The following is a 25,525-nucleotide window of genomic DNA, read 5'->3' as shown; positions in this document are numbered from 1 at the left end:
CTCCCCCGAACGACCCCCCCCTCCCCCGCCGTCTCTCTCCACCTCTTGGCCCCGCCTCTTCACCATCCACCCCGCCCCGGGGGGCGTGGCCCCAAGCTCTCATTTCACGGCTAAAACAGCCCCTCGTGCCTCCTCCCACCCTCGAGTCCAAAACTCTTCTGTTCCTTTTTACCCATAAACTTTTTTCGGCTCGTGTTTCTTTTCGTCCTGTCAGAGAACTCCGCTAAACCACTTTCGCTGTGTTTGTCTCTTCATTATGAGAATTGAGGCTAATTATCTTCAGAGATTCGGCAGCTGTGCGCTGTAGGTCCCAGACGACTATTTGCGCGCGCGCGCGCCTGTGTGTGTGTGTGTGTGTGTGTGTGTGTAAAAGGGGCGTGTGTGTCCTCATACTTAAATATGTGAATATAACGTGGAGCCATCACTGCTGATTCCTTGCGCATCAGTGATGTAATTTGGGACCACGTCTTGGCACAGGTGCGTACAGCAAACCCAACTAGAACAACTTTATACTAAACTTTACTAATGCATAACATTCTAACTCGACGTCAAGTAGCTGTTTTAGTGTTTTTTGTACTCATCTGATGTTTCCTGTTGCAACCGGATACTAATCAGCTAAATGAACGAGCTGCTAAACATCAATCTGCAGTTTACTTTTTGGTCATGTTAATTTTCTGTTTTACATTGTATGTTTTGCTGTAGTGCTGCTCAGAGGCAAATAAAGGCTTTTGCATTTGTTTATAAAGTTGCTTTTTAGTTCAAATTTGCTTTTTTACTAGCTGCTCAGAACATAAAGGGCATTTAATGTCTAGATTAAACTGTTTTTAGTCATGTGATATGTTTTAATAGTTATTTTATTGAATTGTTTTTAACCAGCTTTATCCAGATTAGCTGTGCGTGAATTACACCTTTTGCTCTGTTTGAGACTGGTGAGGAATACCAATGAAATGTTCTGGAGCACTGTATGGCCACATGCACCATTAAAGCCTGTCATTGTTGTTGTTGTAATAGTTAGCAGTAGTAGTGATTTATGCGATTGCGAATGGAAGGCTGATACCTGAGTGTGTTTCTGATGGACTGGATCTCTGTTTGTGTTCTCACTCATCTCCCCTTCATATTCTCCTCATCTTATCCAAACCAGCCAAATACTCTTCACCACCCATCATCCAGGTTTCCTCAACAAATGTGGACCATTCATTAGAACTAAGCTGCTGAACTTTATCTGAACAGCTTCACTTACTACACACGCTGTGGAGCATCAGCAGAGGTAGGTGAATGAGCCTGCAATAGATGTACTGTTACTTCTTTGGAATGATGACTCAAGTAGACATGTAAGTAGCTAACAAGTGGAGAAGAAAGTGTCAGATCCAAAAACTCTCCAAGCTCTGGGACATTTAGTTCATTTAGGATCTATCAGCAAAGGAACTAATGTTTGTTCTGTTTGTTTTGGCTCTGTTCTTCTCTTTTTTGGGTCCAAAATGAAATGTGAAAGCTCCAAAGTGAGGGGTGTCCAGGAGTGAGTCCAAACAGAGAAGACTGAATTTATGAGCTAAACCAAAGAGTACAAATGTATCCAAATTGTGCTTAAGTATCTGGAATAAATGGAGAGAGATATTAGAGAGATATACTATATGGGCAAAAGTATTGGAAGGACCTACACATTACACCCACAGGAGCTTTTATGACATCAAACCATATGCTTTAATATGGAGTTGGTCCCCCTTTTGCAGCTATAACAGCTTCCATTCTTCTGGGAAGCTTTCTACAAGAGTTTAGAGGGTGTCTGGGGGAATTTTTGTCCATTCGTCTAGAAGAGCATTTGTGAGGTCAGACACTGATATTGGATGAGAGGGTCTGGCTCGCAGTCTCCATTCTAGTTCATCACAAATTTCTTTGATGGGGTTGAGGTCAGGGTTCTGTGAACTCACCCAGTCAGGCCTTTACGGACCTTGCTTTGTGCACTGGGGCTCAGTTATGCTGGAACAGAAAAGCTCCTTCCCTAAACTGTTCCCACAAAGTTGGAAACATACAATAGTCCGAAATGTCTTGGTTTGCTGAAGCATTAAGATTTCCCTTAACTGGAACTAAGGGGTCTAGGCTACTCCCTGAAAAACAACCCCATAGCATCATCCCTCCACCACCAAACTTCACAGTTGGTATAGTGCAGTCAGGCAGGTAGCGTTCTCCTGGCAGTCGACAAACCCAGCCTCTGCCAAATATATAAAAGCATAGTTTGTCACTCCCCAGAGTACATTTCCACTGAGTCCAGTGGTAGCATGTTTACACTACTCCCTGCGACACCTAGCTTTGTGCGTTTTGATCTTAGACTTGTGTGTAGCTGCTCAGCCATGGAAATCCATTTCTTTAAGCTTCTAATGCATAGTTCTGCTGTTGCTCCCACAGACAAATGGGAAGTCTTTAGGGAATGATTCAACAGAGGATAGACACTGTGTGCTTCAACACACGGCAGCCCTTCTCTGCGAGTCTGCATGGTCTCCCACGTTTGTGGCCAAGCTGTTGTTGCTCCTATATGCATCCATTTCATATTAATAGCACATAGAAATTTCACACACTTACTTATGGCAGAGGTAGCATCCTATAATAGTGCCATCTTTAAAGTCACTGAGCTCATCAGCGCGAACCATTCTACTGCCATTGTTTATCGATCAAGGTTGCAAGGCTATGTGCTTGATTTCATCCACCTGTTAGCAATGAGTGTGGCTGAAACACCTGAACTCAGGGGTGTCCCAATGCTTTTCTCCATATAGTGTATCTCATTCTAAAGCAATGTGAAAGACTATAAACATTGGTGAGAAAAACATGCCAATGCTGTTCTTCTTCACAGATCTGAAATGGCAGCATTATAGGAAAAATAATGTAATGTGAATGTGTGTTAATATACTGTGATTTTAATCTGGTATTGTACCTTTGCATGTGATAATGAAATATTCTTAATTGAAATTCTTCTTTTATTAAATAATAAGAGCTAAAAACTAGTTTTACATAAAGTGGCAACAATGGTGCATTCTGTTACCCCTCCAGTGTGTAAACATGAATGGTGAATGGTTTAGACTGGGCACAAAATGAGAATTTCATTTTTAATTCAAAGGTGGGTTATCAAGTTATACTTTAGCTGTTAATAGAAAGGAAGCTCATGCTATAGTAACTGCATTTCTCGAATGGAAATGATGTGATGGAACTGTCCAAGTCCTGTTCTCTTGACCTTGACCACTGACCACTGAAATGTAAAAGTTTAAAGTGAAGGCAGAGTAAAAATTGGTTTATTTCCATGACTGAATTTCCTGATATATGGATGGCTATAGAAGTATGTTTGTGGAGATTTTAGTGGACTTTGAATAATGTATGTGTCCAAAACTAGACACAAACTATTAATGAAATTAAATTTTTTTAAACATAATGAAATGTTTTATGTAAGAATAAAATAAAGGAACATGAAGTGGCTGTCCCCAAACTGTTTCCACAAAGTTGGGAGCATGAAATTGTCCAAAATCTCTTGGTGTGCTGAAGCATTAAGTGTTCCTTTCACTGGAATTAAGGGGCCGAGCCCAACTCCTAAAAACAACCCCACTCCATAATCCCCCCTCCACCAAACTTTACATTTGGCACAATGCAGTCAGACAAGTACCGTTCTCCTGGCAACTGCCAAACCTAGGCTCGTCCATCGGGATTGCCAGTCAGAGAAGCGTGATTTGTCACTCCAGAGAACACGTCTCGACTGCTCTAGAGTCCAGTGGCAATGCCTTGCACTACTGCATTTGATGCTTTTCATTGCGCTTGGTGATGTAAGGCTTGGATGCAGCTGCTTGGCCTTGGAAACTCATTCCATGAAGCTCTTTACGCACTGTTCTTGAGCTAATCTGAAGGCCACATGAAGTTTGGAGGTCTGTAGTGATTGACTCTGTGCACTGTGCACCTCAGCATCTGCTGGCCCCGCTCTGTCATTTTATGTGGCCTACTACTTTGTAGCTGAGTTGCTGTCGTTTCCTGTTGCTTCCACTTTGTTATAATACCGATGACAGTAGACTGTGGACTATTTAGTAGCGAGGAAACTTATTTTTTCAGAGTTACTACTATTTTACCATTAGGTAAAAGTAGTAGTGAACCAGTAGATTCACTGCTGGTAAATAACATAGCTGTATTTGTGTTGTAGACGTTAAGACCCCTGGTTCCCTTCACCACCACTGTAAAGAATTCCAAGTCAGTAAGTTTCTCTCTGGTGTTGCCTGAAGCAGCTGGCTGTGTGAGGAGTGCTGTACACGTAAAGCCAGCTAGTTGCTGTACTTGGCTAATGGCTAATGGTTAACCCCAAGAGACTGGCTTTTCTTTGCACTCTCTTTTATTCCTTTAATTCCTTTACAGTCTGATGTCTGCTCCTGTGACAGTAAACTAGACTTACCTCTGGTTGCAACTCACTTCTCACACATACAGTGTGAGAAATGGCTGGAAACAGTACAATTTTGATCTTTTATCTTCATTTCAAATTATAATTCTTAAAGTTCTACTAAAGGTCATTTTTGAATAAGGGAATCTGTTTTAGTCAGCTTTATTTTAGTCCTGCTTATTTAATCATAATTTCTTTTTTATTCAGTTCTGCTGGTTCAGCTCATTTATTTACTATTGTCATCTCTGATTTTTAAGCTTTCGTGTTATATTTTATGAACACAGGACCTCAAAAGGAGAAGAATAGTGCCAGTTCATATGCTGATAGGTGCTGGATAGAGAAGGTTCACTCCAGTTCTACACAGACCTCAGGAGGGTTTTTTTTTTAGAAGTTTTTGGACCTAATACTGTTGTATACATTATGTCACAGAAGTAACTATACAATACCTTGAGTATGGATTTAGTCTTCTATACTCATCTCTTACAGGAAAACAACAAATATGTAATACTTTGGGACTTTAAAAGCAGGACTGGGCGACAGGCATAAGCTTCACTGGAATAAATTAGATTGAACTGTAATGGATGGAGAATGAGGAAGTCACAATCAGTAGTAGACAACAATTATATAAAGCCACAGATTCAAGATTCAGTCTGCACAGTGGGGAAACCTTTAGGCCTTATCTGATTTATTAAGTTGAGACACTTGCGGCTGTTGCGCTTGTATTTCAAATGAGTTACAGAACGTCTTAAATCATGAAACTTGGACAGTTTTGTTTGATGTAGGTTTCAATGTGTAAAGCCAGCCTAACCAAGTATCAGTCATTTAGAAATGTTGTATGCCAGGGCCCTGAAAGAGTGACACTGTATCATACAAAAGTAAAAGATGTCATTGTCTGTTCTAGGCTTCAAATAAATCATATTAATATCGGCTTTCAAATGTCCATGTTAATGTACAGAAAATGTCCAGAAAATGTGCATATGTTGTAGCAGACGTTAGCAATATCGTAAAGGTGTGTGTTTGTGTGTGTGTGTTTTTTTTTAGATCTATTTATGAATTTAATATGAGTTTTAATATTTATGGTCTGAACTGAAGGCCTGGCTTTAATAGTCACGGTTCACTATTGAGTCTGCAGCCAGCTTTTCCCCTATGAACTCTTCTGTTTAGTCTTGTGTGCATCTGGGGGGAGCGAGAGAGAGACAGACAGAGAGAGAGAGAAAGAGAAAGAAAGAGTCTTGTGTTGTAGACATCCCAGACTTTGTTGCTTCTCTTTTTTTCTTGAATCTCTGGAATGTAAGGTTTCGTTATGAACAACAGCAATCCAAGTGAGATTCATTTTTTTCTCCGCTTCCTGTATAAACCACTCTGTTTCGCCCCCTGCTTGTGTGTGTGTAAGACAGAGAAAGAGAGATAGTTGTGTTCTACACATTCTGAATGTTTTTCTTGAACTCTGGGAATGTAAGGTTTCGTGATGAAATGCTCTTTGTCTTCTTCTATCTGTGTGCGTGTATCTGCTCAGCATGTAACAGGTGGTGTCCTCTGAAGTTGAACTCTTCTGGATAAACGTGAAGATGACACTGTTGTCAGGATGTGCTCTGCTCTGCCTCCTTCTGTTTGGGGCAGGATCTGCAGGTATGGGGCAGTAAAAGCTCTGGATCAGATGTATGTATGAGTGCAGGTGCAGTGCAAAATGTGCAAATGCAACCACAGTATGTGCCCAAAATACATGGAATTTAACATTTAATACTCCAAGACAGCAGTTTAACATGCAAATTACACATAGCTTCACCACTACCTGTGTGCCTGAGGTGCAAAAAACACACCTTTATGTAGATTGTTTTGAATAATTTACTTATGTAATTGACCGTGTTACCTTAATTGATGGATCTGACCACAGGTTAGCTAAGCATCTGATAAAAAATTCTGATATTTCAGCCAGATGTCCGAGAGGTCAGGCCAGAGCAGGAGTATGTGGTGTGAAAGACGAACTATTAGGAGACTCTGCTGCCAGACACGCCTCGAGAGTGTTAAAGTGTGTGAGTCAGTGACAGAGCGTGTGTATGTGTGAGAATGGATTAGCATTTCACTGCTCAGTTTCACAAACACCTAAGTGTGTATTCCTACTCAGTTTGAGCAAATGTCATGCTTCTGTCTGGGCTTTATAGTCCTGTTGGTTTTCATCTGCATACACACTCACTGTTCATTACCACAGAACATTCTAGTGCCCAGTCAGGTAAACCAGGTTATTTATCTGGAATCACTGCGTGTGGAAATGTTTGACCCTGCAGAGTTGACTCTGACTTCTGATGGCTAATATGGGTCATTTGAAAAAATAGAGCAAGCTTTATTAAATTAGGGTTGGAACTATCCATCCATCCATTTTCTAAGCTGCTTCTCTGTAAATCTCCACAAGTGTTTCAGGTTGGACTCTGCTGGTTTAGCCCTGAGAGTTGAGCTGAGGGTGTGAGAAGATGTGGTTTGGAGCTTTGATTTGTCATGCTTGGGTTAAGGTGATCTGTGTGTGTGTGTGTGTGTGTGTGTGTGTGTAGGTGGTGAGAAGCTGCAGTGCGCTGTGTCTCCTGTGGGGGCGCTGCACCCTGTCCAGGCTCAGCTGGAGCGGTTTGAGGCAGGACCAGGCTGTGCTGCCAGAGAGGGTGGGGCTAAAGAAACTCATGTGATTGCTGTGGGAAGCGCCAATCAGAGATCTGGAAAACTGGTATGATATATTGTTGCTATCTGAACAAAACCTGGTTTTCAAACAGTAACTTTTCAAGAGAAGAAATAAATTTAATGCTACACCATTTAAGATTTGGAGAGCTCTCTCGTGGAAATGTGTAATTGTGTGCAGCGTGCATTTTGTAATGTGAGTAGTGCTTCAGGCCCCTTCCCCAAGTGGGTGAATCTGAGATTGTGAGCACGTGGAAAAAGTATTCAAGGAGAACTTAGTCAAAACGTGGTGAAGGATATGTCTTCTGAGACTGTAAGTCAGTGATCTACTATTGTCATTAGAATCAATAAATTAGTACAGTGTTGATTTTGCATTTGAGACCTAAAAATCGAGCCAGACCTTTGTTTTGAGCCTGTGCTTGAGGTATGACACATGACATGTTCTGATAAACTCCTGCAAAATCCGACACCTCTGACATTTAATTTTAAATATATTTTAGTTTTGTTTTTCTCCTGGCTCTAGAAATGCTACTTCTTTCAATTTTGACAAAAAAGCTTACATAGTGCAACTTTTAGTGTAACAATTAATTTTGGTTCATTCATCACAAAAATTTAACACAGTGTAATCAGCAGCTTATGGTTTCAAATGGTGAAAAAATAAAACGACAAACATTGAGATACATTTTCTACCAACAGTGGTAATATGTTTCTGTCCACCTGTTTGCCTATCTATCTATCTATCTATCTATCTATCTATCTATCTATCTGTCTATCTGTCTATCTGTCTGTCTGTCTGTCTGTCTGTCTATCAGGAGTGTAATGATTCAGAAAATTCTGAATTCAATTTGATACGATACAGTAGTGTCTCAATTTAATATGTTTATGGATACTGCAAAAATAAGAAGTGACTGAAAATGTAATGTTTCTATTTCAGGTTTTTGTGCATTTAACATCATTTAGCCTATTATTCTCCAGGATGTATTTCGGTTTGACCAAATCGTAAGGCAAATTATTCATTAACGTCATGAAACTTCATATTTATTTATTTATTTATTTATTTTGTAAAAGCTTCCCTCAGGTTAACAGTAAATGTTTTATGATCTACACATATTGCTATATGCTTACAATTTACTGCTGAAAACCAAAAATCTTAGACACCCTTTGTATTATTTTATAAAAATAATTTTTACAGAGTATATCACTGAAGAGACATCATCTGTTTATAGTTTATAGTCCAGATTTGTGCAAAAATTGGTCGACTTTCAGTAGGCAAAAAAAAGTTCATTTTCTTTTTTTATAAGGGTTTAAAATTACATCACCATCTATTTGACTGGAAAGAAGACAGTTATAGCCTCATATGACACCCACCTTTTGAATATAGCTTATGAAATATGAAAGTTATAAAGAATATGACGAAGTGCGTGGTTCCAAGGAGTTTAAGAGGCTACAACAAAAGCTCTAGCCAGGAGCTAACATGCTAGTCAGGACGCAACAATATGATGCTGTATTGTTACTGTTTCTCTGTCTGTCTATCTCTCTGTATCAATCTACCTGTATGTCTGTCTGTATATCTGTCTGCTCATCTGTCCATTCTTCTATGGCATCTCTGCTTGAATAATTATTTATCTATTCTCGCTCTCTTTCTGTCTCTATGCAGGTGACAGTAGTGTTGAGGCCATTGTCTAATTCTCGTCCAGTCAGTCGTCCAGTCATCCTGGTGTTGAGTTCCCAGCATGCAGTGCATTGGGTTCTGGAGAGCGAGGGGCTGCCAGAGATGCTTCATGTGCTTGTGCAGGTTGGCATGTGCTGCTAATGAGTGTGTCTGTGCAGGGAGTGTGTGTACTGAAGTGTTGCCCTGTAAATGAATCTTTCTGCTCTGCTAATGGCTCCATTTGGTCTTCATATACAGTGGGGCAAAAAAGTATTTAGTCAGCCACTGATTGTGCAAGTTCTCCTACTTAGAAAGATGAGAGAGGTCTGTAATTTTCATCATAGGTACACTTCAACTATGAGAGACAATATGAGAAAAAAAATCCAGGAAATCACAATGTAGGATTTGTAAAGAATTTATTTGTAAATTATGGTGGAAAATAAGTATTTGGTCAATAACAAAAATTCAACTCAATACTTTGTTACATAACCTTTGTTGGCAATGACAGAGGTCAAACGTTTCCTGTAAGTCTTCACCAGGTTTGCACACACTGTAGCTCGTATTTTGGCCCATTCATCCTTGCAGATCTCCTCTAGAGCAGAGATGTTTTGGGCCTGTAGCTGGGCAACACAGACTTTCAACTCCCTCCACAAATTTTCTATGGGGTTGAGGTCTGGAGACTGGCTAGGCCACTCCAGGAGCTTGAAATGCTTTTTACGGAGCCACTCCTTTGTTGCCCGAGCGGTGTGTTTAGGATCATTGTCATGCTAGAAGACCCAGCCACGTTCCATTTTCAATGCTCTCACTGATGGAAGGACGTTTTGGCTTAAAATCTCATGATACATGGCCCCATTCATTCTCCCCTTAACACGGATCAGTCGTCCTGTCCCCTTTGCAGAAAAACAGCCCCAAAGCCTGATGTTTCCACCCCCATGCTTCACAGTAGGTATGGTGTTCTTGGGATGCAACTCAGCATTCTTCTTCCTCCAAACACGACGAGTTTAGTCTTTACCAAAAAGTTCTATTTTGGTTTCATCTGACCACATGATATCATCCGTATGCTCTCTGGCAAACTTCAGATGGGCCTGGACATGTATTGGCTTAAGCAGGGGGACACGCCTGGCACTGCAGGATTTGAGTCCCTCTCAGTGTAGTGTGTTATTGATGGCAGCCTTTGTTAATTTGGTCCCAGTTCTCTGCAGGTCATTCATTAGGTCCCTCCGTTTGCCCACCATTCTCATGATCATTTTGACCCCACGGGATGAGATCTTGAGTGGGGCCCCAGATAGAGGGAGATTATCAATGGACTTGTATGTCTTCCATTTTCTTACAATTGCTCCCACAGTTGATTTATTCACACCAACCTGCTTGCCTATTGTAGATTCACTCTTCCCAGCCTGGTGCAGGTCTACAATTTTCTTCCTGGTGTCCTTCTACAGCTCTTTGGTCTTGGCCATGGTTGAATTTGGAGTCTGACTGTTTGAGGCTGTGGACAGGTGTCTTTTATACAGATAACGAGGTCAAACAGGTGCCATTAATACAGGTAACAAGTGGAGGACAGAAGAGCTTCTTAAAGAAGAAGTTACAGGTCTGTGAGAGCCAGAGATCTTGCTTGTTTGTGGGTGACCAAATAATTATTTTCCACCATAATTTACAAATAAATTATTTACAAATCCTACATTGTGATTTCCTGGATTTTTTTTCTCATTTTGTCTCTCATAGTTGAAGTGTACCTATGATGAATATTACAGACCTCTCTCATCTTTCTAAGTAGGAGAACTTGCACAATCAGTGGCTGACAAAATGCTTTTTTGCCCCACTGTAAATGTCTATTGGAAAAACTGTAGAAATTAGCAAGATGGCTTTGAACTGAACAGATTCTATTCACTCACTCACCCATCCAACAAACCAGCCTTTTAGAAGTGTAAAGGACTGAGCTTACCGAGATTTTATTGCAATCAGGATTATTTAAGAAAAATATTATGACCATCATAAACACTCAAATTTCATCTTGATTCAATTCTACATTTTTCCATTAGTCAAAATTATTTTTACCAAGGGCACTGAGAGTCACTAATGTGAAGCACTACTCTTAAGAAGCCTCACAAGCTACAGTGTTATGCAAAGGTTTGAACACCCCCAGTCAAATTACATGTTTTAATGGTTTTCTAAGTAAGAATAAGGTTTTCTAAAAAATGTAGCATATCATTTATATTAATTTGCTGAGTTTAACATATTGGCCAAAAGTAAAGAAGTAAGCATTCAACAAAAAATGTAATTTGATTGGGGTAGGCAAACTTGGTATTTGACAACTTATTGCACCCCTTGTGGAGAATTTTCTGCCTGCTTACTATGAGTACATGAGTGAAAACATACGTTACGAGCCATTTCCAGCTGTATTATATATATATATATATATATATATATATATATATATATATATATATATATATCTCAATATGTCTATCAATGCAGTTGAATTGACATATTTGGGTGCACTTTCCTTTTCCTGCTACATGCAAATCATTTGTACGTGTTTTTTGTACGTGTTGTTGTAGGTGTCTGCTAATTCCACAGTGGAGTTTGGCAATGTGCCAGCACGTGTCCACTCCATCCCCACACTGCCCTGGCGTGCTCGAGCTCTGCTACAGTGGACTCTGCAGCGCCACTCCACCATCACCTCCCTCACACACTCTGCACGCGCTAATCGCATATACCTCCGTCTTGGAGAGGGTGAGACCACACACACATACACATGCTCATATAAACAGGATATCTTCAATAAAATAAATGTTTTAGAATGGCGAAAGGGGGCCAATTGCACCAGCTGTACAGCTAGTTATAACGTAAGTGTTAAGTAAGTTCAGGTTTATGTGTCACTAAATCAACTAGTTGCACTACATGAACTGTTTTTTACATTGTTCTTAGTATCACCTAAACATTTTCCTCCTAATCAGGTGTAAGCATTGGGAAACCACATAGAAAACTTGACCTGACTGAGATAACTTAGCTAAAAACATTAAATGCTATGCGCTGTGAGTTGCGATGTTATGACCCTGGTCTTAACCTTCAGCTCCAAACATGAAGCTAACATTGTCAGCTCCAGACAAAATGTCCAAATTGATGCTGTTGTGTTTTAGTTGGTCAGAAACCTTTGTTTAAAAAAAAAGCTGCACAAAAAAATGATCAAAGAAACAAACAATGACTAAGAGTACTCAGATATTTTATTCTGCTTTATTGTAAAAAAATGAACTTTTAAACTTTTAAACTTCATTCTCGTCTCTACGGCATATTTTTCAATGTGTGGCACGAGTTTTACCAACTAGTTCAGAAGTTGTCACCATGCTAAAGTGGTATGTATTAGCATACTTTCATTGCAAAGCTAATGTATGCATTAGTTAGCTGTTAATAGGTAGGACATATTTTGAGGATTTGTGCTGCAACTGAATTTAGTTTAAAAATAAAGATTTAACATTCAATATGCTAAGAGTATCCGTCTGCAGTCTTAGATCTACTAAGCTTAGCATGAGCATAGCTTCGCCCACTATCTGCTCTCTTGTGAAATTGTGCTCTCAAATTTGCAGAAAAATGCCATATTGGTGCATCATATCTGATCTCTGTAGAGCAGGGGCCCTTAATTAAAATTCAGTAAGATCCAGTTAGAGAAAATATCGTCAAGTGAAGGTCCAGAACATCATAACGTCTAACTTGCATTATGACTCATACTGAAGTAGCCTAGTTGGTATATCAACATCTTATATAATCAACAACTGAATGTCAAATCAAACAAAGTGTAATTCAGTAATATTTAAACAACATTTATTCTCAGTTTTGTCTTTTTAGAGCACACCATGGTAGTGGTTTGTGCATTGCAAGCATTTGTGGTTTTGATATTTTGTGGCTTTTTTTTCTCTTGTCTCGGACCACAGATCCCAACATGCCAAGTGTGTGTCACCTGCAGTCTCTCTTTCTGTCTCATAACTACTTGGCGTCTGAACTGCAGCAGCAGGAAGCTAACGGCTGCACTCCATCAGAAATGGCTTCTGACACAGAAGTGCATGTCATTAAGCTGTGGTCAGCAGGTTCTGGACTGTGTGGGTGAGCTATAAACTAATAATAATCATATTAATAATAACTATTATTATTATTATTATTATCATTGCTGTTGTTATTATTATTCATAATACAAACTCAATTGCAGGTTAAATGCAAGTAAAAATCAGCAGTCACTGGGCAGACAAACAGACATATACATTCACACACACAGACATATACATTCACACCTAGGGGCAATTTAGCATGTCCAACTGGCCCGACTGCATGTCTTTGGACTGTGGGAGGAAACCAGAGAACCCAGAGGAAACCCACACAGACACAGGGAAAACATGCAAACTCCACACAGAAAGGTCCCTGTGCGCCTGGCCGGGGAATCAAACCCAGACACTTCTTGCTACAAAGTGACAGCACTTGCCAAATTGGAGGGAGTGATTTATAAATGCACTTGGACTTGTATTTGAATGAAAAGTACAAAGACAAAGACAAGATATGCAATGGTGTCCTTATCAACTTTATTGTGTTTATTTGTGAACACACACTCATTTTAGAGTTAATACCTGTAACACATTCCAAAAAAGTTTGGGACAGGGAAGTTTAAAACAAGAAATTGACATATCTTGAATAGGTACAGCAGTCATGCTTGGATTTAAAAGGAGCGTCCAGGAAAGGCAGAGTTCTGTATGAGCAAGGATTAGTTGAGGAGTAATGGAGTTAATTTTGTGCCAAATGTTTCAAATAAAATAATCAAATTTAAAAAATAATCTGTTGAAAATACAAATAATGAGTTAAATTAAACTCAAGTTTTAAAAAAAAAAAGGATATTATTGTATTACTCATTTTTTTTACATTTTCATGAGGGGCTGGGTCTTAGAAGAGTCTACTGTTTACACACACACACACACACGCACACTATATTGCTGCTGTTGGAACAAAACACTAAAACTATAAATTTACAGGAGAAGATAAACAGATTTAACTTACAATGTAATGTAAGTTAATGTGTTTTTCAAGTAATTTGGGGCCACTTGTTATATATTCAAATTACATCGGTTAGCAGTGATATGAAGGAACTAATTAGATTAGATTAGATTAGATTCAACTTTATTGTCATTGTGCAGAGTACAAGTACAGGGCCAATGAAATGTAGTTAGCATCTAACCAGAAGTGCAATATATAACATTATTTACATAAAGTGCGGTGGTAACAGTGACCAGTGCATAAATATAACTGTTATATACATGTGTGTATAAGTGAAATGTGAAATATGTAATATAAAATATGAGACATACAATATAAAATATACAGTGTTATATATGCAGTGTTATATGTATCTATCTATCTGTGTATTATGTTTATATACAGGAATGTACATATTGAATATATAGTATATAATATACATATATACATAACACATACATAAAGTGAGATATGCAGTAATATGAATGTAGGTTATTATATACACATGCGTATACAAATATAGACATGTAGATGTAATAGATACTACTAATACTAACATTGTCAAATGTAAGCTGTACAGAAAAGTGGGTTCCTAGTCCAGACAGTCCCAGACTGTCTCCCAATGAAAAATGAAAAAGTTTCTGACAACGAAGCAAAGGCTCCATACTGTTATACAGATGGGTACAGTAACATGTCCAAAATTCTGCTTTCAAGACTACGTCAGTTGGTGTCTTCAGTCCCCAAATGATTTTTAGGTGTTATTAGAAGGAAAGGTGCTCCCAACTTTTTGGAACATTTTGCAGGTATCAAATTTGTAATAAGCATTTATTTACAAAAACATTCATAAAGTAAAACCTCAAATATTGTGTTTTAGGACTGTTTTTAATTGTAATAAAGGGCAAACAGAATTTATTAGAAATTCTCTTTATGTTGCCTTTCCACATACTGTTCCAACCTTCACACAATGTTCACAGGGTCCCATTTCACTGTGGAATCCTATGAACCTCACATGAAGTGAACAAACATGAACACAGTTGCCCTAAAAGCAGCTTATAAAAGCATGAATGCAATAAACATAAAGCAAACTCATAAAAGTAGTCATAGTTGTTTTCATTCACAAGAGTACAAACTCCAGTACCTCATTATAGCATTCCATTACAGCTGTTAAATGCCCATAACAACAAATGTTTTTTCAGTCTGCCATTTGAGTTGTGACACTAACTGTGAGTTTCGAGTGGTAACTTCCCTAAATTCCTATCAATCCAAGGTATTTGTACGAACTGGCTTGATGGGTTTTGTTTGAACAGCAAATACCAGAACATGAATTTGATTTTACTCTTGTTTTGGGGTAATATAAAGATTAACAAACAGCACAAAAATGAATGTGATTGAATGCACCTTAATGGTATTCTCTCTCTCTCTTTCTCTCTCTCTCTCTCTCTCTCTCTCTCTCTCTCTCTCTTTCTCTCTCTCTCTCTCTCTCTCTCTTTCTCTCTCTCTCTCTCTCTCTCTGTCTCTCTCTCTCTCTCTCTCTCTCTCTCTCTCTCTCTCTCTCTCTCTCTCTCTCTCACTGTCTGTCTCTTTGTCTCTCATTTCACCTCTCTGTCTCTCTCTCTTTTTCTCTCTACCTCTGTGTCACTCTCTCTGTCTCTTTCTTTCTCTGTCTTGTGGTCTCTGCCTTATTCCCCCCTTTTTTTACTCTCTCTCCCTCTCAGTTCATTACAGGTGGAAGTGTCTATCACTCTGCTGCCCTCAGTGGCAGATGCAGGGTGGTATAACCTTGTGCTGGTGTTAAGCAGTGCGGCTCCAGTAAACTTTGCTCTGGTGACCACTGGCCTCCGTGGCCACATCACTGTCTATGTAAGATTCCACTTTGTTCTCTCCCACATGGATGCATCATTGTATATATCACTGTATACAACTGAACAATACTGTATAGCAGTTGTTGATACACATATTTTTACACATATTTTGGTGTTAGTTTTTCTCCTTTTGTTGTGTGTTGCACAACAATTTGATTCATTTATGACTTTTCAGGGCACAATACAATGCATCATATCATTTAACTTTAACTAGATTAAATACAATTTCTTTTTTTTTGTGATACAAAGTTATTTTTAAAATTACACTGAATACACAAGTGTGACTGGAGGAATTATTTACAGAGTAAAAGAACACAAAATCAGTTCATAAAGCCTGATGATTTTATTTTGACCACATCCATCCATTTTCCAAGCCGCGGGGGGGGGGGGGTACTGGAGCCTATCCCAGCAGTCATCGGGCGGAAGGCAGGATACACCCATTGCAGGGCAGACAGACAGACGCAGACAGTTACTCACACACTCAGACCCAGGGGCAATTTAGCATGTCCAATTGGCCTGACTGCATGTCTTTAGACTGCGGGAGGAAACCGGGGAACCTGGAGGAAACCCACACAGACACGGGGAGAACATGCAAACTCCACACAGAGAGGACCCCGGTCACCAGGCCGGGGAATCTAACCCAGGCTCTCCTCGCTGTGAGGCGACAGCGCTACCCACCGCCCCACCAAATTAATAACATAATAATAAATAATAATTAATTCTGAATTTTTTTTGTCCGACTGATATCTGCAAGTTTTTCTTTCCCAACTAATTGATTAATCAGAGTCATTATGGACCAACTAAACAATTTTAAAAATAGCTGTTTTTTGCAGCCCTAGCAGCTGCTGAGTAATTCATAATAGTTACTGAATAATTGATAATTGCTGAATCATTTATGTAGTTTCTGAATAATTCCTAGTAATTACTAAATAATTCATAGTAATTTCTGAACGATTCATAGTAGTTACTGAATTATTCATATTAGTTGTTGAATAATTCTTAGTAGTATCTGAATAATTCATGTTAGTTCTGATTAATTTTTAGTAGTTACTGAATAATTCATAATAGTTGCTGAATAATGTATGTAGTTACTGAATGATTCAAAGTAGTTTCTGAATAATTCTTAGTAGTTACTAAATAATTTACAGTAGTCAGTGAATAATTTATAGTAGTTTCTGAATAATTCTTAGTAGTTATTGAATGATTCACAGTAGTTGCTGAATAATTTATGTTGTTACTAAATGATTCAGAGTAGCTACTGAATGATTTATCTTAGTAACTGAAACATTCATAGTAGTAGCTACGTAATTTGTATTAGTAAATAATAAATCTTAAGATCAAGATAACGAAAGATTTGCTGTGTGTATATTCCTCACTTTTATAGCACCTGTTCCACAAACAGCAAAATCACCAACAATGAATCATTTCCTTTCAGTCTTCCCACAGTGTTACCCCTCTCTATCCTCCTAAGCCTGACCTCACCATGAGCACCATTATAGTCCCTGACCTCCTCATGCACCCTGACCTGCTGGCCTGGACCAAAGAGAACGACTACTCCTTTGTGATGTCATACACGGAAGCTAATCTGGCCAATCGCTTCGTGATCAAGCTAAGAGGAAGAGAAACAGGTAGAGGCAGAGCTTTGGCTGCTTTTGTGTTTGTTACTGCTGTTACAGTCTGACCTCTGGTTATAAGAAAACAGTTTTCTGATCTGATGAAATGACCCAGTGTCCTTGGCTGGTTCCAGGGTGCTGCAAAACAATGTACAAACACGTACTTTGTACTCTAAACTATTTAACATAGAGATTAATGGGCGCTGAAGACCTTCATTTGTTCTTTTAAATAGAAGATTGAACGACATCCAGAATTAAATGTGTGTTTGTTTGTTGTAATTGTTTGTAGACACAGTGCCAGTCATCAGATCACATATGCTTTGTTTTAAACATATATAAATTCAGCATGCTCAGAGGCTCTTAGTAATATGTTATAATTAAATAATTAGTGTTTTTTTCCATTATATCGAGCTACAGTGTGTGACTGGCTTGTGTCCAGACGTTCTCTCCCAGAAGACGCATTAGCAGAAATGTTCACAGTTCCTGCAAGAGAAGCCCCAAAAAAAAACCCTGAAACAGACTAATCACGATTCCTTGAAGAAGGTACTGTTGCAGCCCATGTGCCAGGCCTGTTTTTTTGCACGTCATCCAGTACATTTTAAATTGGTATTGCTAAAGATAGGAGTTTATAGAAAGGCTGTGATGCAATATGTCCCACTGCAGATGTATTTTGTAGAGAGAGATGGCTAGCAGCTCTTTTTGTAATGCGGAGCGATGAGGCAGACGCATATGCTGAGATAAGCGAGATTTATTAGGAGTAAATCCATGGTCATGGTCAAGACAGTCCAGGGTCATAGAGCCAACACGGATAGATCGGGGGGCAGACATGACATAAACCAGAATAAACACAGCAAACAGAGACCGAGACATGAAACAAAGACCGGCAAACACAAGAGGCAAACACAGGGCTTAAATACACAGGGATAACGAGGGTCAGGTGCAAACAATCAGGGGCGGAGTAACCAAACAGGGGGCAGGACTTAAACCAAAACAAACACAGATGGAAGACCAAAACAAAGGAGCACATGGAGAAGTGGGAGGAGCCAACCGTGACACTTTTAGTTTAGCCATGAACAGAACTAGGGCTTGTTTAAAGTAGACAGTCTCTGCAGGGCTCGGAGTTTTCTAAAGTATAAGACACTTAACCATACATATGGTTTTGTCATCATTTTTCAGTATAATGCTGTATAAGACCTGTAAACATGAAATCTAGTCTAATACAGATTTTCTACAAATTCTGACTAATGTGTCTGTTTTGGTTTAGAACAGACTCTGAACATAGGAATACTCATTTATGAGAAATTCCTTTGTTGCACACACATAGTAAAAAAAAATTAATTTTAGGTAGATATATTAGCAGAAAAGGAATATAGTGTAAATAAAATCATGTTTTCATTTGTGAAATAATTGCCTATAACTATGAATCATTGCTTTTTTGTTAGCTTAGAATGGCTCCTTCATATCTCCATAGGTCTCTAACAGAGGCCACCATCTTGTGTCACCATGCCCAGAAAGGCTGTACTGAACACTTTCTCTGGACAGTGCTTTTCTCATTTTCACATTGAATCTACAGTTTGAGTTTGTAGGCACTATAGCCCTGTTTGGAAGACATACAAAGAAGAAGAATCAGTGGTTTCTGCCTGTGCTAACCATTTTGTGTTGTGAGAACTTTGAGAGTCCAAATTTTGGCAAATGGAGGGTCACACTTATTTAGCACAAGAAAAAGCATGCCACTGTATGTTCTACTACACACTTGGAAAGGGAGGGATGAGGAAGCGATATTCAGTTGGTTCCAGCTGGCAACCTCACCGCCAGATGCCCTGTTTTAACACACATCCAACCCTTCCTCACCCAAGAGGCCGCTCAGGTGCTAGTGCAGTCTTATGCCATCTCAAGGCTTGACTACTGCAACTTGCTCTTGGCTGGTCTTCCCATGCAGGCCATCGAGCCTTTGCAACTCATCCAGAATGCGGCAGCACGGCTCATCTTCAATCTGCCCGAGTTCAGCCACGTCACCCTGCTGCTGCGCTCCCTTCACTGGCTTCCTGTAGCTGCACGTATCAGATTTAAAACCCTAATGCTTGCCTACAAAGCCAAAAATGGACCAGTCCCTACCTACTTGATGGCAATGGTGAAATCTCGAACCCTTCGAGCTTCGAGTACAGCTCAGCTTGACCCGCCATCCTTCAAGGCGCGTAGAAGACCAACATCGAGAATGTTCTCTGTACTGGCACCCAAGTGGTGGAATGAACTCCCACTGGCTTTCCGTACAGCAGAGTCTCTTGCTGTCTTCAAACGCAGACTGAAGACACGTCTCTATACACAGCACTTAAATGAGCATTGAATTTAGTATTGTTTGCAATATATTGTGCTGCACTTATATATTGTATTTTATTGTATTGTACTGTGTATTGTAGTTTACTGTATTGTAGTGTATTGTATTTTATTACATTGTATTGTATTGCACAGAGTTCTGTGTTCAACTCTGTTCCTTTTTTCTGGGTATTAACACTGACTTTTGTTTCTAGCAGTACCTGAGCTCAGGATAGTCTTTTTCTCTAACCTATAGGTAACTAGGATAGGAGTGTCTGCTAAATGATGTAAATGTAAATGTAATTGTGTCATGTAACTGTCAAGTTGTATGGAAACTGTTACATGCAACTGCCAACATGCAATTGACTGCATGCAAGTTTCACCATATACAGCCAGGAATAGTTTATTCCACAATGCTATCATTTCTAGCTGTGCCATCATTTACCACTGTAACAACAACATTGTGCTAATTGGCCTGTAGCAACTAGCTTCCTCTCATAATTAGCCACATTAGCGTGCTGTTCCTTTAATTATGGTGTTAATAGAGTTGCAGAGGAAACACTAAACTATGCAATTATTTAGTTTTCCACAATGAAATGTCTTTTCTGCAACACATGCACACAGTCCAGGAGGCTTTGGAGGCGAAGGAGGAGGAGACGAGGTTGAGGCAGTGGCTTTCACGTGAGGACGACGATGGTGCTGAAAGCAGCCTGGAGGTTATTAGAGCTCAGTGTCTGGATGGACGCCTCACTGTCTCTGTGGATAAACAAATCTTACAGGTCAAACACACACAGTACTGAGATATCATTCATATCTTTGGCTTTAAAATGTTCTGCAAAACAAAAACTGTTGTTAGTACTTTGTTGCTGGTGTCACACTTGCTTCTTCAGTATAATGTAAGATAAGATATCAAAGCAGTATGTTCTCTAACACAGCACCGTGTTGTACTTATCACATACTCATGCTGATCCATGCAGGCCCTGTCTCTCCGAGTGTTAGTGGTGACTCTGAGAGACCCCTCGTGCCAGGCACAGTCCAACGGGAGTCATTTCCTGTTGGCGTTCCCTGTCATTTCCTGTGGGACAGAGGCAGAGATCAAGCAACACAGCAGAGAAATGCAATACAAAAACACGGTGAGAGCAAGAGAGAGAGAGCGAGAGAGTAAGAAAAAGAGAAGTGGAAATGCACTCCATTAATTACAGTGAGGGGAAATATGTGTTCAGATACTTTTGTTTTTGTTATATAATACACCTCCTTTGCATATATCTGTTTTATTGCATATCATCTGTGATATATTGTATACAATGCTATACTATACTGTATCATACTACACTATTCTGTGATCTATTTCACATTAGTGCGTTCTTGTAAAGCTGTTGTTGGCAATTATCCCTTTGAGACGCCTACAGTGAGACATAATTAGCTTTTACAGCATTGTGGTTCCAGTTCGGGCCTTTCCTCTTGGCAAAACATCTTCAGTTCCCCAATGTAATGAGGGTCTATCTCATGACCTGGCAATTTCAGACTCCGCTAATCCTTGCAAAAGGATTCAAGTGAGGATATTTGTCAGGCCATGCTTGTACTTTTACTTCATTAGAAATCAGTCTTGAGTCGTTTTGGCTGTATTTGGAATCATTGTCTTTTTGAAACATCCGTCTTTTCCCCAGATTCTCCCACATTTTTTGGCTGATGAGAATAAATTCTCCACTAATATATTTCACTGCATATCTCCATTCTTGCATCCATTGATAGCATGTAATGGACCAAGACCATTTGCAGAGAAGCAGCCCCATACCATGATATTACCACCTTCACTGTGGGTTTGGTGTTCTTAGGATTGTATTCCCAACCCTACTTTCTCCAAACATGGCAAGCTGAATTTTTGCATATTTTTGATTCATTTGACAAAAAACATTGTCCAGAAGAGTTCTGATTTGTCTAAATGCTCATGTGCAAATGTTAGACATGCATCTCTGTACTTACTTTTAGCACATTCTTTTGTGATTGAGTTTTGCACATTTGGGGTTAATGGAAAGTTTTGTACACCTTATTAAAGTTTCTAATAATGAATGCCATCAATTACCATGATGTCAGTAACGCTATGCTAATGGATTACTAGCTTCCATTCATATTTAGCCACATTAGCGTGTTTGTGCTGATCATCCCTTAACGTGGAAATGTCATGCAGTAGAACTGTTTGTTAGACAGACAGGTAGTGCTTAATAAAGTTGTAATGAGCAGCCAGTTAATTAGGAGCTACTGGTTTGTTAAGAGCATTACAAGAGAATTATAATGTCCTGCTATAATACATTTTCTCCTCATCCTAAAATAGTTTGTCAACAGAATTTTGGGGGCTAAAGTTTGCTTCTTTATTGATGTACAGATGCCATGAGGCTAATACAGTTAACCAAAAAGGAAAGCTTATTACCCACTAATTAAAGTCATGCACAACTTATTTTGCACTTTCTTTAAACCACATCAGAAAAATGGATAAAAGTACAAACAAAATTCAGGCTTGAAGATGGCTGCTGCTACTTTTTTAGCTATGTGATTTACTTTTGTCCATTTGTCTATAGCAGTTCATTCACATTGGCCATGCAGTGCCAGAAATCACATAACTCCATCTGAGATTACTTAACAATTCAGTGCTATTTGGGGTAAGTATGTATCGCCACATGCAGTATGTATGATGCTAATTAGTTTACACAGGCTTTTAGCTCTTGTTAGCTACATTTGCCTCATAGCCCCAGTATAAACCTAAAGGAGCAAACTTAAGACACCAAATATGTCTTGATAGACTGACTACATTTGAGGCAATTCTGCAATTATATATTGATTTTTCACCAAACTATTGCTTAAAAAGAACACAGTGTCTGGTGTGAGAGAAGGCTTTTGTTTGTTATGTAGTTAAAACATTTTGTGAAGAGAAATCAAAATTCCCAAAGGATGCTTCAACCTTTTTCCTATGATTATTTGCTGGTGACTTACTTAAAGGAATAATAGAAGCTCTGCTTAGAAAATGACATTTGGAAGCAGGTCTCACAGCATAAGCTGGGATATTTTCTGACACAGATGAGCTTTATTTTTCTGTCTGCTGGGAATGGCATATGTGACCTGGGTCACGCTGCCTGTGTGCTCGTGTGTACATGTGCAAGTGTACTAGAGTTTAAATTGCTTCAAGTCTAATATATTTCACTGCTGTGAATGCTTGTTATAGCGTGCTGGGTAGACTGGACTCTTTATAAAATGAATGGTTGTTGTGTTCTGCTTTCAGGAGAGAAGGGTGGAAATACGTGAGAGTATGAAAAATGTCTGAATAAACGAGCGAATATGAGTGAAAGAGTACAAGTGAGTTCACATTAACCACACTACCTTAACATGAATTATCATCATTCATTTTGCAGGTGTTGCTATGGAAACGCAAGCCTCGGATTGGTCTGTCTCGTGGAACAAAATGGAAAATGTCTGAGGACTTAACTCCAGTGGTTATACATGTGAGTAGAGTGTGTGTGAAAACAAGTCAGATCAGTCAACTCCGCATATTAAACATGTGGGATTAGTTTGTTTCATTTTAAAACTAAAGGGATTAGGTAGAAATTCACATATAGGTGCTTACATATGTGTAAAAAATATCACTATGGGAACAAGTCATTTTAGACTTGTCACAAATGTCGTAAGCGAAGCAACGGTCCTGATCTACCAGGATCCTCTGGGAGATCACATGACTTTATCGCTTCCTACAAACCCTGATACACACATGGACTACTTGGGGCAGTCGTGGGGTGGAGGTTAGGGATCTGGCCCTGTGACCGGAAGGTTGCCGGTTTGATCCCCAGGGCCGACAGTCCATGACTGAGGTGTCCTTGAGCAAGACACCTAACCCCCAACTGCTCCCCGGGCGCCGTGGATAGGGCTGCCCACCGCTCCGGGCAAGTGTGCTCACTGCCCCCTAGTGTGTGTGTTCACTAGTGTGTATGTGGTGTTTCACTTCACAGATGGGTTAAATGTGGAGGTGGAATTTCCCCGGTTGTGGGATCAAAAAAGTATCACTTAACTTAACTTACATCTCCCAGAATACCCAGGGAGATCAGCTGACTTCTGGTTTTCACACATGCTCCTATCAGCTTTCAAGATCGCCTGAATTCTAATATGCAGCACCTGTCTCTATGATCACATGACCTCATCAGTTTAGCTTATGAGCCCAGGCTTTAGTTGTAAAGTATTTAAATTTACTTGTAAAGTATTCTAAATTTAAACTTGTGAAAATAAAGCTTCATTTTTTTTTTTTACATTTTTTAAAGATCTTTTAAAATGAAGTAGAATGATTTAGATTTATTATGAGTTTAATACAAGGAAAATATCAAAAATGCTCTGCCATGTTTGCGCGTCAAACCCGAAGAGTTTTTTTAGTCTACAGGTGGGGTCTATTTTAGCCACAGTTTAGAGCACAAGGGAGATTGCGTCCATGTCCTGCTCAAGTTCTGCTCGGAATGAGCTATATATATATATATATATATATATATATATATATGTGTGTGTGTGTGTATATATATATATATATATATATATATATATATATATATATATATATATATATATATATATATATATATATATTGTTGCTGTCCAAAAAAAACATTTTTGTCAATTTTTATTTCTGCACTAGTTATGTGTTGGAAATTCCATAGTGATTGGACAAATAGAAATGCTTGAGAATAACTTGGAAAAAACCTCTTTTTACATTAACTTACATTGAAAGGTAAGAGTGTTTTTGCTCTTTCCTGTGAAATTACTGTTACTAACATGCCTAAAATAAGCATGAACGACATTTCTTTTTAAAAACTGAACAGAACCAGTTTCAATCTAATAGTCTCATTACTTCTTCTCTTAGTTCAGCTGTGCAGCTCCATTTCCCACTCCTCCCACTGTCCCTGAGATGAGGTCCTCCAGGCCCATGGGGGCAAAGTGGCGCAGTACAGCTTCAGGCCCGCTTTGGTTCATCACTCCTCATGGCGTGCCTCTGCTCTCCCTCCAGCTGTTTGCGAGTAAGCAGTTTGAGCGCAGAACCGTGGGGCCCTGCATTGCCACCATTAACAGCCGAGTATACGCCGAGGTCAGCTTCATTTTTTCTTCCTCTGTTACCCCCTGCTTTCTTTCTTTTCTGCTTTCTTTGCTTTCTGCTTTTGTCTGAAAATATGCCAATACACACTTCATGTCGTACATCATTTTGTGGTCATTGTCATGCCCAAATAACTAGATAATAAAGCTGAATTCCTCTAGGGTGAAAGGTGCTTTTGTCATCTATAGATTTCTCACCCAAACATCACAGCTTCCTCTGAATTACAAGGTCGTTTAGTATTTAAAATATAAATGATATAAAAAATCTAAATAGTTACATACAATCAAACCAAAACTCATTCAACTGATCTCAGATTTCAGTAAGGCTTTTACTGCACTTCAACACTATTATATGAAAGAAACAGCTACTCAGTTCGTAGGCTACTAGAAATATACTAGCTACAAAGCTTACAGGTTTGTGTGGGGTATTTTGTTAGGGTTGCCAGTCTTATGATATCATATTCTATATTTCAGTGTGCAAGAGAGCCTGTGTATAGCAACATTCCTATTTTGACCCAGGGACGTTCGATGGATAAATATCCGTATGGCAAAATGGCAAAAATGACTTCAGAACAGTGTTATTTACCACGGGTGACGATAGTGGCAATTTTGGAAAATGCCATGAATTGCACTTCTGCATCTGAATTATTTTTGTTTTTGACTCTTAGCACAGGGCGGCACGGTAGCGTGGTGGGTAGCGCTGTTGACTCAAAGCAAGGAGGGCCTGGGTTTGATTCCAGGGCCGGGTGTGCGGGGTCCTCTCTGTGTGGAGTTTGCATGTTTTCCCCGTGTCTGCGTGGGTTTCCTCCGGGTTCTCCGGTTTCCTCCTGCAGTCTAAGGACATGCAGTCAGGCCAATTGGATTTGATAAATTGCCCCTAGGTGTGAGT

The 25,525-nt window shown here is 39.3% G+C and overlaps 1 protein-coding gene across 2 annotated transcripts in view; it reads left to right on the top strand.

Annotated features, from left to right (window-relative positions):
* The first annotated feature begins 200 nt into the window (after window positions 1-200).
* engl (endoglin, like) overlaps window positions 201-25,525 on the top strand; it is a 35,287-nt gene continuing 9,962 nt past the window's right edge. For both annotated transcript variants that reach the window (XM_037536925.1, XM_037536927.1), the window contains exons 1-13: window positions 201-477; window positions 1,142-1,267; window positions 5,919-6,031; window positions 6,949-7,115; window positions 8,724-8,861; window positions 11,276-11,450; window positions 12,647-12,815; window positions 15,446-15,590; window positions 17,028-17,220; window positions 20,143-20,297; window positions 20,496-20,651; window positions 22,923-23,012; window positions 24,410-24,631. In XM_037536925.1, the coding sequence (XP_037392822.1) occupies window positions 5,971-6,031; window positions 6,949-7,115; window positions 8,724-8,861; window positions 11,276-11,450; window positions 12,647-12,815; window positions 15,446-15,590; window positions 17,028-17,220; window positions 20,143-20,297; window positions 20,496-20,651; window positions 22,923-23,012; window positions 24,410-24,631 (1,671 nt within the window). In that variant the 5' untranslated portion in view covers window positions 201-477; window positions 1,142-1,267; window positions 5,919-5,970. The remainder of the gene's footprint in view (window positions 478-1,141; window positions 1,268-5,918; window positions 6,032-6,948; window positions 7,116-8,723; window positions 8,862-11,275; window positions 11,451-12,646; window positions 12,816-15,445; window positions 15,591-17,027; window positions 17,221-20,142; window positions 20,298-20,495; window positions 20,652-22,922; window positions 23,013-24,409; window positions 24,632-25,525) is intronic.

Source organism: Pygocentrus nattereri, chromosome 1, assembly GCF_015220715.1.
Source record: "Pygocentrus nattereri isolate fPygNat1 chromosome 1, fPygNat1.pri, whole genome shotgun sequence".
NCBI classification, from domain to species: domain Eukaryota; kingdom Metazoa; phylum Chordata; class Actinopteri; order Characiformes; family Serrasalmidae; genus Pygocentrus; species Pygocentrus nattereri.
Note: the sequence above shows the minus strand (reverse complement) of the source record. Positions and strands in the feature narration are given on the sequence as shown.